Source organism: Mauremys reevesii, linkage group 25 (assembly GCF_016161935.1).
Source record: "Mauremys reevesii isolate NIE-2019 linkage group 25, ASM1616193v1, whole genome shotgun sequence".
Lineage (NCBI taxonomy): Eukaryota > Metazoa > Chordata > Testudines > Geoemydidae > Mauremys > Mauremys reevesii.
Window position 1 is genome coordinate 12,928,499 of NC_052647.1, and position 14,725 is coordinate 12,943,223.

The 14,725-nt window shown below is 72.0% G+C and overlaps 2 protein-coding genes across 3 annotated transcripts; one reads left to right on the top strand and one right to left on the bottom strand.

Moving 5' to 3' along the window:
* The first annotated feature begins 251 nt into the window (after positions 1-251).
* On the top strand, positions 252-4,013 carry ANGPTL6 (angiopoietin like 6). The gene is made up of 5 exons (XM_039514724.1): positions 252-863; positions 956-1,091; positions 1,865-2,058; positions 2,605-2,881; positions 3,471-4,013. The coding sequence occupies exons 1-5, from the start codon at positions 258-260 to the stop codon at positions 3,674-3,676; spliced, it is 1,419 nt and encodes a 472-aa protein (XP_039370658.1). The 5' UTR covers positions 252-257; the 3' UTR covers positions 3,677-4,013.
* A 781-nt stretch (positions 4,014-4,794) lies between these two features.
* On the bottom strand, positions 4,795-11,264 carry SHFL (shiftless antiviral inhibitor of ribosomal frameshifting). Of its 2 annotated transcripts, none has more exons than XM_039514106.1 (9): positions 11,121-11,264; positions 8,481-8,622; positions 7,851-7,900; positions 7,509-7,553; positions 7,238-7,276; positions 6,347-6,502; positions 6,161-6,264; positions 5,887-6,035; positions 4,795-5,662 (listed from the first exon to the last, which is right to left on the bottom strand). In XM_039514106.1, exons 1-9 carry the CDS (start codon positions 11,145-11,147, stop codon positions 5,457-5,459), a joined length of 918 nt encoding a protein of 305 aa, XP_039370040.1. In that variant the 5' UTR covers positions 11,148-11,264; the 3' UTR covers positions 4,795-5,456. The 2 variants fall into 2 exon arrangements, with proteins under 2 accessions (XP_039370040.1, XP_039370041.1); XM_039514107.1 differs by lacking the exon at positions 11,121-11,264 and adding an exon at positions 10,397-10,534.
* Between the last annotated feature and the right edge of the window lie 3,461 nt (positions 11,265-14,725).

Consider the following 14,725-nt stretch of genomic DNA (forward strand, 5'->3'; position numbering starts at 1 on the left):
TCCCCTCCTGCCCCCATAAGCGGGGTTCAGTTCAGATAGGAAATGCGCCTGGAACCCTCTTCTATAAATTCTAGACCAGTAGCACCCAGAGGTGCTGCCCAGCCACACAGACAGCCCCTGGGTGGGTGGGGAAACCGAGTCACGCAGCGGGGAAGGGACTTGCCCAAGGTCAGCCAGCAGGGCAGTGGCAGAGGTGGGACCCGCTCCCAGCCCGGTGCCCCCATCTCAGCTCCGTTCTCCCCCCAGAGCCCGGCGCCATGGCCCCCTGGCCCGTGGCCCTGCTGCTGCTGAGCCTGGCGGGGCTGGCGCATTCGGCGAGTTGTGCGGAGGAGCCGGGGCGCAGCCGGGGGGGGCGGGCGGCCGAGCCCCCCGCCGGGGCCAAGTGCACCTACACGTTCATCGTGCCGCAGCAGAAGTTCACGGGGGCCGTGTGCTGGAGCAGCGTGCGAGCCGCCCCCGAGGCGCCGGTGCCCAACGGCAGCCAGCTGCGGGCGCTGCAGGAGGTGCTGGGCCGGCAGCAGGCCGAGCTGCAGCGGCTGCGGGGGCTGGTGGAGGTGGACGGCGCCCTGGTGAGCGAGGTGAAGGCCCTGCGCAAGGAGAGCCGTGCCATGAACGCCCGCGTGGGCCAGCTCTACGCCCAGCTGCTGCACGAGATCCTGCAGCGGCGCCAGCGGCCCGGGCTGCTGGCCCAGCTGGAGGGGCGGGTGGCCAACGCCTCGGCCCAGGCGCTGCGGCTGGCCGCCGGCTACCGCCAGCTGGAGCTGCGGTACCAGGCGCTGGCCGCCCTCGTCAACGACCAGAGCACCCTCATTGCGCGGCTGGAGCAGCGGTGCCAGGGGGGCGCCGGGCCGCCCCCCCCGCAGGTAACGCCGGGGCCGGGGGGCGGGCGGGGGGTGCCCCACACGGTGCGGCTGTGAGGGCGCCGGGCTCAGGGCCCCGTCTTGTCTCCCCGCAGCCCCCCCTGGTGCCAGTCGTGCCCCCCCGCCTGTCCGGCATCGCCAACGAGAGCAGGGCCTATTTCGACGCCGCTGCCCAGCTGCAGATGGACCAGACGGAGCCGGCGCCCCCCACGCTGCCCCCCAGGGCCCCAGGTGAGTCGGGCGGCCAGAGCCGGGGGGGGGGCACATGACCCAGATTGCAGCCCCCCCACCCCCCCGGCCTGTTCCCTGCTGAGGCCTCGTGCTGGCTGCAGAGCGTCTGTGGCCTGAGCCAGGCAGGGGAGGGAGGGGAGGAGAAGGGGGGCCTGGCCCGTGGCCTCCCCCTCCACGCCTGGGACGTGCCACCGCCCCCCACCGGCTTTGGCTGAACATCCATGGGGGGAGGGGGGGAGATGTGGGGCCAGGTTTCACCGCAGGCTTTACAGGCTGACAGGGCCATAAAACAAAGTTCACCCCCCCCAACCCCCCCCTCTCCTCCCCACCGCCCCCCCTCCGCAATGCACCACTTTCCCCCCTCAGCCTCCTGCCAGAGGTCCCCCCCCCCAGATCAGGGGTGGAAGGGCCCTCGGGAGGTACCTAGTCCCACCCCCTGCTCCGAGCAGGACCAGCCCCACCTAAACCACCCCAGCCAGGGCTGTGTCAAGCCGGACCGTCCTCCAGCCCTGCCTAGGCCCGGCCCCCCCCTGCCCATGGGTCAGGGGGTTCCCGACAGGGAGGGGGGGGAACCGCCCATTCCGCTCGCTTCTCCCCCATCCCAGCCCCAGGGACCCAAGGGGGGTCCCTCTGCCTGGCGGTGGCGGGTAGCAAAGGGGAAGCCCAGAGGGGGCAGTGCCCCCCAACACCCCTGCCCTGGGGGGTAGTGGGGGCAGGGGCAGCCTGCCTGGCCTCTGGGGCCCCGTCCCTCTGACGCGGCTCCCCTGGCCCAGGGCCCTGGCGGGACTGCCTGGCGGCACGGCGCAGCGGGCACGAGGCCAGCGGGGTCTACGAGGTGCAGCCGGCGGGCGCCGGCCAGTCCCTGCAGGTCTGGTGCGAGCAGGAGCTCGAGGGGGGGGGCTGGACCGTGATCCAGCGGCGCCAGGACGGCTCCGTCAGCTTCTTCACCACCTGGCACCACTACAAGGTATGGGGGCGCCTGGGGGCACAAGGCATGGGGGCTGGCTGGGGAGCACAAGGTGTGGGGGCTGGTTGGGGAGCCGGCTGGGGGCACAAGGCATGGGGGCTGGTTGGGGAGCACAAGGTGTGGGGCTGGTTGGGGGAGCCGGCTGGGGGCACAAGGCATGGGGGCTGGTTGGGGGCACAAGGCATGGGGACTGGCTGGGGAGCACAAGGTGTGGGGGGCTGCCCCAGAGGTGGGGCGGGGGCTACAAGGCCATGGGGGCAGAGGGGGCGCCAGGTCCCGCCTAGGCCGGGGGGGGGGGGCAGGGGGGCGGTTTCGAACCAGGGGAAGGGGTCAGACCCCTCCAAGGGGGTGATGCAGTGATGGGCCCTGGGAGGCGAGCGGGGCAGGTGGTGCCTGGGCTCCGTACGGCCTCCATGGGACCCCACAGTAGGGGACCGAGGGCTGAACTGGCCCCAGAGCCCAGGGGGTGGAGGAAGGGGACGCCCCCCCACTCCCCTCCCAGGGCCCCCCAGGCCTGTCTCTCCCCTCACTCCCGCTCCCCCCCAGCACGGCTTCGGGACGCCGGCCGGCGAGCACTGGCTGGGACTGGAGAGCACCCGCCGGGTGACAGGGCAGAGCCCAGGGCCCTACGCGCTGCGGGTGCTGCTGGAGGACTGGGCGGGGCGCCAGGCATACGCCCACTACGACCACTTCGCCCTGGAGCCCGAGAGCGACTCCTACCGGCTGCGGCTGGGCCGCTACCACGGCAGCGCCGGGGACTCGCTGGCCTGGCACGACGGCCGCCCCTTCAGCACCCTGGACCGGGACCACGACGCATACAGCGGTGAGGGGTCCCCGGGGTCTGCAGGGGGACGGGGGGCACAGCGTCGGGGGGTGGGGGTGGGGGGCACAGCACCCAGCATCCTGGGGGGCGCCGGGGGGGCACAGCACCCAGCATCCTGGGGCACAGCACCCAGCATCCTGGGGCGCCGGGGCACAGCACCCAGCATCCTGGGGGGTGCCGGGGGGGCACAGCACCCAGCATCCTGGGGGGGGCACAGCACCCAGCATCCGGGGGGGGCGCCGGGGGGGCACAGCACCCAGCATCCTGGGGGGGGCACAGCACCCAGCATCCGGGGGGGGAAACGGGGGGGCCCAGCACCCAGCATCCTGGGGGGGCCCCAGGGGGGCACAGCACCCAGCATCCTGGGGGGGTCCCGGGGGGGGCACCAGGGACCACACCTACCTGGGTAAGCAGGGGGCAGGGGGCAGGTTCTGCCCCTTTCCCTCAATGACTCCAAAGGGGGGTGAATGGGGGCTGCATGTCCTGGGGCGGGGCTGGCTGACTCCCAGGCCTAGGGGGCCATGGGAGTTGGCGCTGCCCCCCCCCATGGGAACCTCCTAGCCCCTGACAACCTCTCCCCTCCCCGCAGGGAGCTGCGCCCACTACCACAAGGGCGGCTGGTGGTACAACGCCTGCGCCCACTGCAACCTCAACGGGGTGTGGTACAAGGGCGGGCACTACCGCAGCCGCTACCAGGACGGCGTCTACTGGGCCGAGTTCCGCGGCGGCGCCTACTCCCTGCGCAAGGTGGTGATGATGGTCCGGCCCGCGCTGCCCACCCCCGACGCCACCTGACGCCTGAACCCCCGGAGCCACCCGCTGCCTGAACCCCCAGAGCCACCCACCCCCGATGCCGCCCCAACCCCTGGAGCCGCCTGACGCCTGAACCCCTGGAGCCACCCGCTCCCGCTGACGCCTGACACCTGCACCCCAACGCCGCCTGATGCCTGAACCCCTGATGCCGCCTGACACCTGAACCCCTGGAGCCGCCTGACACCTGCATCCCTGATGCCTGAAACCCCAGAACCACCTGACGCCTGAACCCCCAACGCCGCCTGACGCCTGAACCCCCAACGCCGCCTGACGCCTGAACCCCTGGAACCGCCCGCCCCCGACACTGCCTGATGCCTGAACCCCCAGAGCTGCCCGCCCCCGATGCCGCCTGATACCTAACCCCGGCTCAGCCGGGTCCCCGCGCCCGGCCCTGCCAGCCCAGCCGGGTCCCTGCGCCCGGTCCTGCCAGCCCAGCTGCGCCCGGGACGCCGGCTCATCCGGGTCCCCGCGCCCGGCCCTGCCATCCCAGTCGGGTCCCTGCGCCCGGTCCTGCCAGCCCAGCCGCGCCCGGGACGCCGGCTCATCCGGGGCCCCGCGCCCGGCCCTGCCAGCCCAGCCGGGTCCCCGCGCCCGGCCCTGCCAGCCCAGCCGGGTCCCCGCGCCCGGCCCTGCCAGCCCAGCCGGGTCCCGCGCCGGCCCTGCCAGCCCAACAGCCCCGAGGCGCCGGCTCATCTGGGTCCCGCGCCCGGCCCTGCCAGCCCAGCCGGGTCCCCGCGCCCGGCCCTGCCAGCCCACCAGCCCCCGAGACGCCGGCTCATCTGGGTCCCCGCGCCCGGCCCTGCTAGCCCAGCCGGGACCCCGCGCCCGGCCCTGCCAGCCCAGCCGGGGTCCCGCGCCCGGCCCTGCCCGCCCAACAGCCCCTGGGACGCCGGCTCACCTGGGTCCCCACGCCCGGCCCTGCTAGCCCAGCCGGGTTCCCGTGCCCAGCCCTGCCAGCCCAGCCGGGTCCCCGCGCCCGGCCCTGCCAGCCCAACAGCCCCTGGGACGCCGGCTCATCCGGGTCCCCGCGCCCGGCCCTGCCAGGCCAGCCGGGTCCCCGTGCCCGGCCCTGCCAGCCCAACAGCCCCCGGGACGCCGGCTCTGCCAAACGTTCTTTATTCAGCTTATAAAAAGATGGCTGCTAAGAAACTGTAACCACGGTGATGGGCGTCTCCCAGCACCCCCCACCCGGGGCGTCAGGAGAGGATGGGCACTTAGGGGGTAAAGCTGACTCGCCCCCGGAGCGGACACAGGACAGACAGGCTGGCACAGCCGAGCCTGTCGCGGAAAGGGGCGAGGGCAGCGTCTTTGGCAGGCCCACGGGGAGAACTGCCCCCTGCGTTCGCCCTGGCTTGGTCCCCGTCCAGCCGCTCGGCTTTGGTCAATGCTGCAAGGCCAGGGCCTCAGCCTGCCACAGCTCACTGAGACGTAGGGATACAAAGGAGCTGGAATTCAGCCCCAAGTCGAGAGCCTGACTCCACCCCGGATCGGGGAAGGGACCCCTGGGGCGCTCCAGACCCTGCTCTGTAAGTTACATGGATAATTACGGGGGAGGCAAAGATCCGGTGCCAGGCCCAGCGCCCGCGGGGCCCCAGCAGCACCAGGCCGGCGTGCAGCTTCCACCAGGCTGGGCAGAGACAGGCCCCCGCCCCAGAGAGGGCCCCCACCGGCTCCGAGGAGAGAAGCGGGGTCGGCCTGGCCGAGAAGGATAAAGTGCAAACAGAGCCCGGGGGGGCAGAGGGGCCCAGGGCCAGCAGGGGCGCTAGTCCTCGGAGCCCTCGCTCTCTTCCGCCAGGTCCTCGAGGAGGAGCTCGTCCAGGTCGCAGAGCGCCAGGCTGCCCTGGCTCAGGCAGGTGGCCACGGTGGAGCCGGTGCTCTGGTGCTCCAGGCTGGCGAACAGCACCTTGGGCAGCCTGTTCTTGGCACGGCTGCGGGGGTGGACGCAGTGGGTGCCGGGCACATGGGGCTCTGCGGGGGGGAAGGGCAGAGTGTCACGCGGGGCGCTGCTCCCAAGTTACCAAGGGGAAACTGAGGCAGTGAGGCAGGGACTTGAGTCGGTGGCAAAGCCAGGGATAGAACCCAGGTGTCCGAGCTCCCAGCTCACCCCTGCTCTGACCCCACTGCCCTCCCCGAGCCGGGGATAGAACCCAAGAGTCCTGGCTCTCAGCCCCCCACCCCACCCAGCCCCTCACCTCGGCGGTTGTAGCAGTCCTCAGCGTAGCAGGAGTGGGGGTTGCGGCTCCGGGACCCGGCGACCTGGTGCGGCGAGAGGATGCGGCTGGGCAGCACGCGGGTGCCGCAGATGAAGCAGGGAGAGGCCATGCCCATCTGCGCTGAGCCCCTGGCAGGAAGACAGCGGTGGGGGCTGAGAGTCACGCTCCGCCCCAGAGCCGCTGGCTGCAGCCTGCCCGTGCTCCCCCTCCCTCCCCATGGCAGGGCCGGGCCGTGGGGAGACCCCCCCCTCACCTGAAGCTGCGGTTGCAGGAGGGGCAGTGGAACTCGGCCGTGCCCCACATCTTGTCGTAGGGCACCGGGTCGTAGCGCTTCCCACACAGCCGGCACCGGGACACCTGTGGGGGACCCCAGAGAGTGAGTGTCCCGGGCCACAGCCCGCCCCGCCCCGCCCCCCACCGCCAGCCCTGGCGGACGCACCTGCTTCCTCTCGGGCACACGGCGCCACCAGGTGCTGTCGCAGGCCTGGCAGGCGAACTGGCGCTCGGCGGAGGGGATGAGGTTGCGGCTGGCGTGGTCGAACATGCGCAGGTTCCGCTCCGTCAGTGGCAGCACCATCAGCTGCTGGGCTATGGCCTGGGGGGCAGAGGGCAGGGGGCAGCATGGGGGGGCCTGGGGATCAGGTCACCTGCGTTCTCCTTCCTCTGCTGCTGAGGTGCTGGGTGAACACGTCCCTCCTCGGTGCCTCCTTCCCCTTCCACCCGCCTCTGTTCAGATGGCGAGATGCCCAGGGGCAGGCTCACTCTGGGTCTGGGCGGCGCCCGGCGCGACGGGGCCCTGATCTCGGGCGGGGTCCGGGCAGCGCCTGGCACAACGGGGCCCTGATCTCGGCTGGGGTCTGGGCAGCGCCCCGCACGACGGGGCCCTGATCTCGGCTGGGGTCTGGGCGGCGCCCGCGCGACGGGCCCTGATCTCGGCTGGGTCTGGGCAGCGCCCGGCCCGACGGGCCCGATCTCGGCTGGGGTCTGGGCAGCGCCCGGCGACGGGCCCTGATCTCGGCTGGGTCTGGGCAGCGCCTGGCCTGACGGGCCCGAGCTCGCCGGGTCTGGGCAGCGCCCGGCCCGACGGGGCCCCGATCTCGGCTGGGTCTGGGCAGCGCCCGGCGTGACGGGGCCCTGATCTCGGCCGGGGTCTGGGCAGCGCCCGGCGTGACGGGGCCCTGATCTCGGCCGGGGTCTGGGCAGCGCCTGGTGCGACAGGGCCCCGATCTCAGCTAGGGCCTCTATTTGCCACGGTAGTAACAGCAAAGGGAAAGATCTGCCAGGAGCAGGGGGCAAAGTCTCTGTCCCTGTGGGTCCCGGTCCCCCTCACCTCAATGTCCTTGTCGCTCTCGCAGTCAAGGCCGGGTTTCTGCACGGGGGGTGGGGGGGGAAGAGAGATAAGAAATAAAGTTAAAATGCAAATACCCAGATGTGTGTGAACAGCGACCCCAGCGCCAAGACAGGGGTGCCTCCCCCTCCCCCTGCAGGGCACCTCCCCTCCAGCCAGGGACACGGACACATATAGACACGCACACACATGCACACGTGTGCTCATGTGTATATACAGACACGCACACACGTGTGCACACACACACACACACCTGTTTCTGTTGCTCCTCTTCTTGCTTCAGTTTCTCCACCACTTTCTAGACGGGAAGCGAGAGGAGCCTGGCATGAGGGGACGGCTCAGGGAGACCCGGGGCTCCCCGCCGGCTGGATGACCCAGCCCCAGCCCAGCCCCCCAGGCCGCACAGACGCCCCCCACTCTGCCCCTGGGCAGCAGTGGGCCCGGTGCAGCCTGGCTGGCCGCCCAGTGAGGCAGGGCCCGAGCAGCGTCTGGTCCTGTCTGCGACTCAGCCCTGGGTCCCCCAAACACTGACCACGGCCCCCGCTCTCCCCGCGTCCCCCCTCCTATGGTGGGACGAGAACGGAGAGTGAACTACCTTCACCACAGGGTCGTGCTCCAGAGTCCGGCGCTCTTCGGGGTCCGCGTCTAGGGCAGGACAGACCGTGGTTACCCCTGCCCGGCTCGTCTGCCCCCCGGCCCCCCCGCCTCACTAGGCCCAGCTCGTCTGCCCCCCGGGCCTGGCACCTCTATCCCCACGCAAGCTGGCTCCTCTGCCCCCCACCCGTCCCCAGCCTGTCCTCGCTGGCCCTGGCTCGTCTGCCCCCACCTACCCCCCACCGGCCTCGCTGGCCCTGGCGCCTCTGCCCCCCGGCCGCTCTGCCTCCCGGCTGCCTTACCGGGCCCAGCTCCCCTGCCCCCACCTGCCTCACCGGGCCCAGCTCGTCTGCCCCCCGGCCCCTCTGCCCTCCGCCAACCCGGCTCGTCTGCCCCCACCTGCCTCCCCTGGCCCAGGTCGCCTGCCCCCCGGCCCCTCTGCCCTCCGCCAACCCGGCTCCTCTGCCCCCACCTGCCTCACCGGGCCCGGCTCGTCTGCCCCCCGGCCCCTCTGCCCTCCGCCAACCCGGCTCGTCTGCCCCCATCTGCCTCACCGGGCCCGGCTCGTCTGCTCCCTGGCCCCCCGCCTGCCTCGCCGGATCCAGCTCGTCTGCCCCTGCCCCCCACTCACCCCCCAGCTGCTCCCGGCACAGCACGATGACCTTGCAGACCATGGCGTGGTTGTTGTGGTAGCGACGCATGAGCAGCACGGCCTCCTCCACGCTCACCCGCCCGTAGAACTTCTCCCGCAGGCGCCGCACGCTCTTCTCCAGCTACGAGAGACGGGCCCCCCCTTACCTCAGCGAGTCCCTGGGCCCCACCCTTACCGCGGCCGCCCCCGGCCAGTCCCTGGGCCCCCCCTTACCGCGGCCGCCCCCGGCCAGTCCCTGGGCCCCACCCTTACCTCGTCCGCCCCCGGCGAGTCCCTGGGCCCCCCCTTACCGCGGCCGCCCCCGGCCAGTCCCTGGGGCCCCCCTTACCGCGGCCGCCCCCGGCCAGTCCCTGGGGCCCCCCTTACGCGGCCGCCCCGACCAGTCCCTGGGCCCCCACGCGGCCGCCGCCCGGTGAGTCCCTGGGCCCCCTTACCGCGGCCGCCCGGCCAGTCCCTGGGGCCCCCCGTACCGCGGCCGCCCCCGGCCAGTCCCTGGGGCCCACCCGTACCTCAGCCGCCCCCGGCCAGTCCCTGGGCCCCCCCTTACCGCGGCCGCCCCCGGCCAGGCCCTGGGGCCCACCCTTCCCCCCGCGAGTCCCTGGGCCCCACCCTTACCGCGGCCGCCCCCGGTGAGTCCCTGGGCCCCCTTACCTCAGCGAGTCCCTGGGCCCCCCCTTACCTCAGCCGCCCCCGGCCAGTCCCTGGGGCCCCCCTTACCGCGGCCGCCCCCGGTGAGTCCCTGGGCCCCACCCTTACCGCGGCCGCCCCCGGCCAGTCCCTGGGCCCCACCCTTACCACGGCCGCCCCCGGCCAGTCCCTGGGCCCCCCCTTACCGCCGCGAGTCCCTGGGGCCCCCCCTTACCGCGCGGCCGCCCTGGGCCAGTCCTGGGCCGCCCCGGCCAGTCCCTGGGCCCCCCCTTACGCGGCCGCCCGGCCAGTCCCTGGGCCCCCTTACGCGGCCGCCCGGCCAGTCCCTGGGTCCCCCCTTACCGCGGCTGCCCCCGGCCAGTCCCTGGGGCCCCCCCTTACTGCGGACGCCCCCGGCCAGTCCCTGGGCCCCCCCTTACCGCGGACGCCCCCGGCCAGTCCCTGGGGCCCTTACCACGGCCGCCCCCGGCCAGTCCCTGGGCCCCACCCTTACCACGGCCGCCCCCGGCCAGTCCCTGGGCCCCACCCTTACCGCGGCCGCCCCCGGCGAGACCCTGGGGCCCACCCTTACCGCGGCCGCCCCCGGCCAGTCCTGGGACCCCCTTACCGCGGCCGCCCGGCCAGTCCTGGGGCCCTCTTACGCGGCCACCCCCTCGAGTCCCTGGGCCCCCCCCGTACCACGGCCGCCCCCGGCCAGTCCCTGGGACCCCCCCTTACCACGGCCGCCCCCGGCCAGTCCCTGGGCCCACCCTTACCGCGGACGCCCCCGGCCAGTCCCTGGGGCCCCCCCTTACCGCAGCCAGCCCCGGGCTCTTCCCCGCCTGGGCCTGGCCAGCCATCCCCTGGGCCAGGGCTGCTCCCCAGCTCCCACCCCACAGCCGGCCCCGGTACTGCCAGCCGCGGCCCCCGGCTCCCCCAGAATTCCCAGGGCCCTGCTCAGAGCCTGGCCGCCCAGGTGACGCTGCAGAGCCCAACGGCTCAGCCCCGGGGGCGACAGGACGAGACTGGCGGCTTAGGGGCTGCTGGCTCCCCCGCTGTTCCCACCCCCCACGCCTCCCCGTGTGGTTTGTGCCCCCCACCCCCGGAGGCCTGGCAGGGCCGCACGGTGGCTCGTTTGGGGAGGGTCTCCGCAGGGGGGGGAGGGCACTGGCTCAGCTCCCAGGGCTCTGCTCCCCAGGGGGATCCATCTGCCAAGGGGGCCCCCTGAGCTCACTGGCCGGTGTCTGCCCCCCGCCCGCCTGGCTCACCCTGCCCCTGATCGGCACCCAGCCTCTCTGGGGGCAGGGGCTGAAACCGCTCCGGTGTCACCCCCGGGCGGCCCCTCCTGTCCTGCCAGATCCCTCCAGCCGGGCGCTGCCTGGCGCATGTCTTCGCCCACCGCGCCAGGGGCTGCCAGCCCCGGTCCCCCGCCCCCGGCAGACCCGCTGCCTTTCAGAGCCGGGGGGGGGGGGGCGCTGGCTCTCCGAGCTCCCTGCACCGGGCCGGCACCAGGCCGCAGGGGGTGGGTGGCCAGAGCCCTGTGGCACCCGCCCGCCTGCCCAGCACCCGTGGGTGGGGATTAGACGCCATTGCTCCTGGGCGTCCCAGAGGGTAGGGCCCTGTGCTGGGGGCCGGACTCCACCAGCCCGGTGCCAGGCCGGGGGGGCTGCACCCCGGGCCAGGCAGGATCCGAGCCCCGGGCAGTGCCGAGCCCCACACGCTCCCGCGGGCCGGCCGGGGAAGGGAGGAGGCGAACCCGCAGGTCCCGAGCCCAGATCCAGCCCTGCATGCCCGGGGCAGAGGGGCCCCGCAGCGGCTCCGCGCCCGTGGGCGGCAGGTGAAGCCCCGGGGGAGCCAGTGGGGGCCCCGGGCCCCACCAGCCCCTTGGAGCGGGGACGGGGGCAGCAAACCCTGCGCTCCATGGAGCGGCCCTGGCCCCGCAGCGCGCCCCGCACCCCCCCCCGGGGCGCCCGCACCCCCCGGCCCCGGTACCTCCACCTCCTCCCCCCGGCGCTCCATGGTGCTGCCGGGCGGCTCCGCGGCGCAGCGACCGACCTGCCCGGGGCCTCCAGCGCCCGGACCCGCCCCCGCCCGGAGCCGCTTTCGCTTTCGCTTTCGATCGGCCCGGCTGGGGGTGGGGGCAGCGCCCAGGGGGCACCGGGCCCCCCCCCCCCAGCGCCGGGCGCCCGGGGGCCCCCGGGGCGCCGCCCGACCCCCCCGCGCAGGGCGCCCGGCCCCCCCAAAGCCCCCGGGGGGCACGAGGCGACACCCCCGGCAGCGCAGGGCACCAGGGCGCCACCGAGGCTCCTCCCTACCCCCAAGAGCAGGGCGCCCGGCCCCCCCAAAGCCCCTGGGGGGCACCAAGGCTCCTCCCCCCCAGCGCAGGGCGCCCGGCCCCCCCAAAGCCCCTGGGAGGGCACCGAGGCGCCTCCCAGCCCCCCAAAGCCCCTGGGGGGCACCAAGGCTCCTCCCCCTCAGTGCAGGGCGCCCAGCCCCCCAAAGTGCCCGGGGGCCACCGAGGCTGCTCGTCCCCAGCGCAGGGCTCCTGGACCCCCAAAGTCTCCAGGGGGCAGCGCCGAGGAGCCTCCCTCCTACCCAAACCAGCCAGACCCCCGTCGGGTGCCAGACACTGGGCAGAGCCCGGCAGGGAATTGGAGCCACACTCCCCTGGGCCCGGCCCGGCTCGGATCAAGGGCGCCCGCCATGCAGGCCGGTGGCCCAGGGGGGTTGTGTGCATGGGGGGGGTGGGACCCCCGTGTTAGGAGTGTGGGTGTGAGGAAGTGGGGCTGTTCTTAATGTTCCCTCTGAATAGGGGGGGGGGGGCTCAGCTCTGGCCGACCCTCTGTCACCTGGCAACTAATGGCCCGGCCCTTCCCCCTTCAAGGGGAGGCTAAAGGTGGGGGGCGAACAAAGAGATCAGGTGACCTCCTGGCCTGGGGAAAGAGACAAGGCCCAGAGAGGAGGGGCTGGAGGGGGGGTCAGTCTGGGGCTGGCTGGGGACGAGGAGTGAAGTGCAGACGTGGGGGTCTGGCTCACTGCCCCCCAGAATGGACCCGGCCGAGGGGGCCGGTTCTCTGTACCTACAAGCTCTGTGTTAGACCCTGTTCCTGTCATCGAATAAACCTCTGTGTTCCTGGCTGGCTGAGAGTCACGTCTGACTGCGCAGTAGGGGGGCAGGACCCTGTGGCCCCCCCAGGACCCCGCCAAGGTGGACTCGCTGGGGGAAGCTGTGGTGGAGCAGGGGCTGTCTGTGTGGGGGATGGGACAGCAGGGAGGATTTTAGGTGAGATGCAGGTATTCAGCGGTAACATGAGCTAGGCCTGGGGGAGGGGAGGTGACACCTCTGCCCAGGAGCTAGACAAAGAAAAGGGGCGGAGGGGAAGGGTTGGGTCAGTCTTGGGTTGGGGAACTGGGTGGTGGGTTTTCAGGGGATCCTAGGCTGGGATCCAAGCACCCTGAACCCCCCAGAAAGGCCAGATGAGGGGTCCTGGCTCCGAACACAAGCTGGGCTGTATCCTGTGTTCCTGTTGTCCAATAAACCCTCTGTTTTACTGGCTGGCTGAGAGTCACTGTGAGTTCAGGAAGAGGGGTGCAGGGCCGGACTCTCCCATACTCCGTGACAACTGGTGGCAGCGGTGGGATCGACTGCACCCCGTGGACGGCGCTTCCTGCAATAAGTGACTGGGGAGCAGTAAAACGAAGGGGCGATTAACCCCTGGGAGAGTGTGACCAGAGAGAAGGACTTTGCAGTAACAGGGTCCCCCCGGGGGATCACAGCGAGCGATCCCAGGGGCGGAGGAGGCTGCAGCTCGACCCTGGCAGAGAGGGGGTGACCTCAAAGACTGGCACACGAGGGGTCCCCCTGGAACCCGTGGGGAGCGGCGAGCACCCCGGCCTGCGAGCGGCCAGCAGGAAGAGGTATGCCACGCAGCGCAGGTGCGACCTGGTGGGGCTGTGCCAGCGCCCTGTCCCTGGAGCGGAGGCGGCTGGAATATGACAGGGAGGCACTCGAGTTAAGGAGGCAAGAATTGAGACAGGAGCGGGAGGAGAAGGAGAACCAGCGTAAACATGAGCTGGCCATGGCCCAGCTGAAAAGCAGGGAGGCCCCGGCTGCGGTGAGTGACGGGGGGCCCAAGCCTACAAAGAGCTTCGATAAGAACTTCCTGGCCCGGCGTAAGGAGGGGGAGGACATAGGCACCTTCCTGACGGCCTTTGAGAATGCCTGCGCGCTGCACCAGGTTGACCCTGCAGACAGGATCCGGCGCCTCACCCCCTTACTGGACTCCACCGCCGTGGAGGTGTACAGCCGAATGAGAGGGGAGGAGGCGCGGGACTACAACCTGTTCAAAGAGGCCCTGCTCCGTGAGTTTGGGCTGACCCCGGAGATGTACCGGAAGAGGTTCCGGGGTCAACGTAAGACCCGGGAGGTCACATACCTGCAACTGGCCAACCGGGCGCAGGGGTACGCCCGCAAGTGGACAGCTGGGGCCCAAACTAGAGAGGACCTGCTTGACCTAGTCGTACTGGAGCACCTGTATGAGCAGTGCCCAGCTGACCTGAGGCTGTGGTTGATGGACCAGAAGCCGGAGAACCCGCAGCAAGCAGGCCGGCTGGCCGACGAGTTTGTGGACCGTCGGGCAGGGGATGGCAGGAAGGCGTCTCGAAGGAGCAGGTCTGCCTCAACGCAGAGAGAGAGTCACCATGGGACCTTCCAGCGGGGGCCTATGGAAAACCCACCACCCAGTTCCCCAACCCAAGACTGACCCAACCCTTCCCCTCTGCCCCTTTTCTTTGTCTAGCTCCTGGGCAGAGGTGTCACCTCCCCTCCCCCCGGCCTAGCTCATGTTACCGCTGAATACCTGCATCTCACCTAAAATCCTCCCTGCTCTCCCCTCCCCCACATAGACAGTCCCTACTCCGCCACACCGACCCTGATGGGCGTGAGCGGGACCCCATTCAAGGTGCCTGTGGCAAGGGTGCACCTGAAGTGGGGGGTCAAGGAGGGCCCCAAGGATGTGGGGGTGCACCCCCATTTGCCCACAGGGGTGTTAATGGGGGGGGACCTCGAGGCCTGGCCAGGCAATGCCCGGGGTGCCCTGGTCGTGACCCGTAGTCAGAGTCGGCGCAGGGCACTGCACCCTGACAACGGGGAGGGTACTCCGCCCGAGGCGCAGGACCCTGACCTGGTGGGGAGGGAACGCCCAGAGACACGGCCCGGAGAGGCTGCGGCCGCAGACCCAGCCGGGGAGAGAGAGCAGATCCCCATCCCTGTCCCAGCTGCTGAGTTCCAGGCCGAGGTGCAGAAGGATCCCTCCTTGCAGAAGCCCAGGGACCGGGCTGACCGCAATGCAGCGCAGACCATGAGGAGAGGTTGCAAGGAGAGGTTCCTGTGGGAGAAGGGGTTCCTGTATCGAGAATGGGCTCCCCCCGGGGAGGTGGAGTCATGGGGAATCAGGAGGCAGCTGGTGGTTCCCCAGAAGTTTCGCCACAAGCTGCTGTACCTGGCCCATGACATCCCCCTCGCAGGGCACCAGGGAATCCGGCGCACCAGGCAGAGGCTGCTACAGAACTTTTACTGGCCTGGGGTCTTTACCCAT

Bases quoted from the DNA above. Each gene is read 5' to 3' on its own strand.
- ANGPTL6 (XM_039514724.1), top strand. From the start codon at position 258: ATGGCCCCCTGGCCCGTGGCCCTGCTGCTGCTGAGCCTGGCGGGGCTG. The intron at 1,092-1,864 runs GTGAGTCGGGCG...CCCCTGGCCCAG, and splicing joins GCTGCCCCCCAGGGCCCCAG to GGCCCTGGCGGGACTGCCTG. The intron at 2,059-2,604 runs GTATGGGGGCGC...GCTCCCCCCCAG, and splicing joins CCACCTGGCACCACTACAAG to CACGGCTTCGGGACGCCGGC.
- SHFL (XM_039514106.1), bottom strand. From the start codon at position 11,147: ATGGAGCGCCGGGGGGAGGAGGTGGAG. The intron at 7,901-8,480 runs GTGAGTGGGGGG...GTCCTGCCCTAG, and splicing joins GTGCCGGGAGCAGCTGGGGG to ACGCGGACCCCGAAGAGCGC. The intron at 7,277-7,508 runs GTGTGTGTGTGT...CCCCCCGTGCAG, and splicing joins AAGAGGAGCAACAGAAACAG to AAACCCGGCCTTGACTGCGA.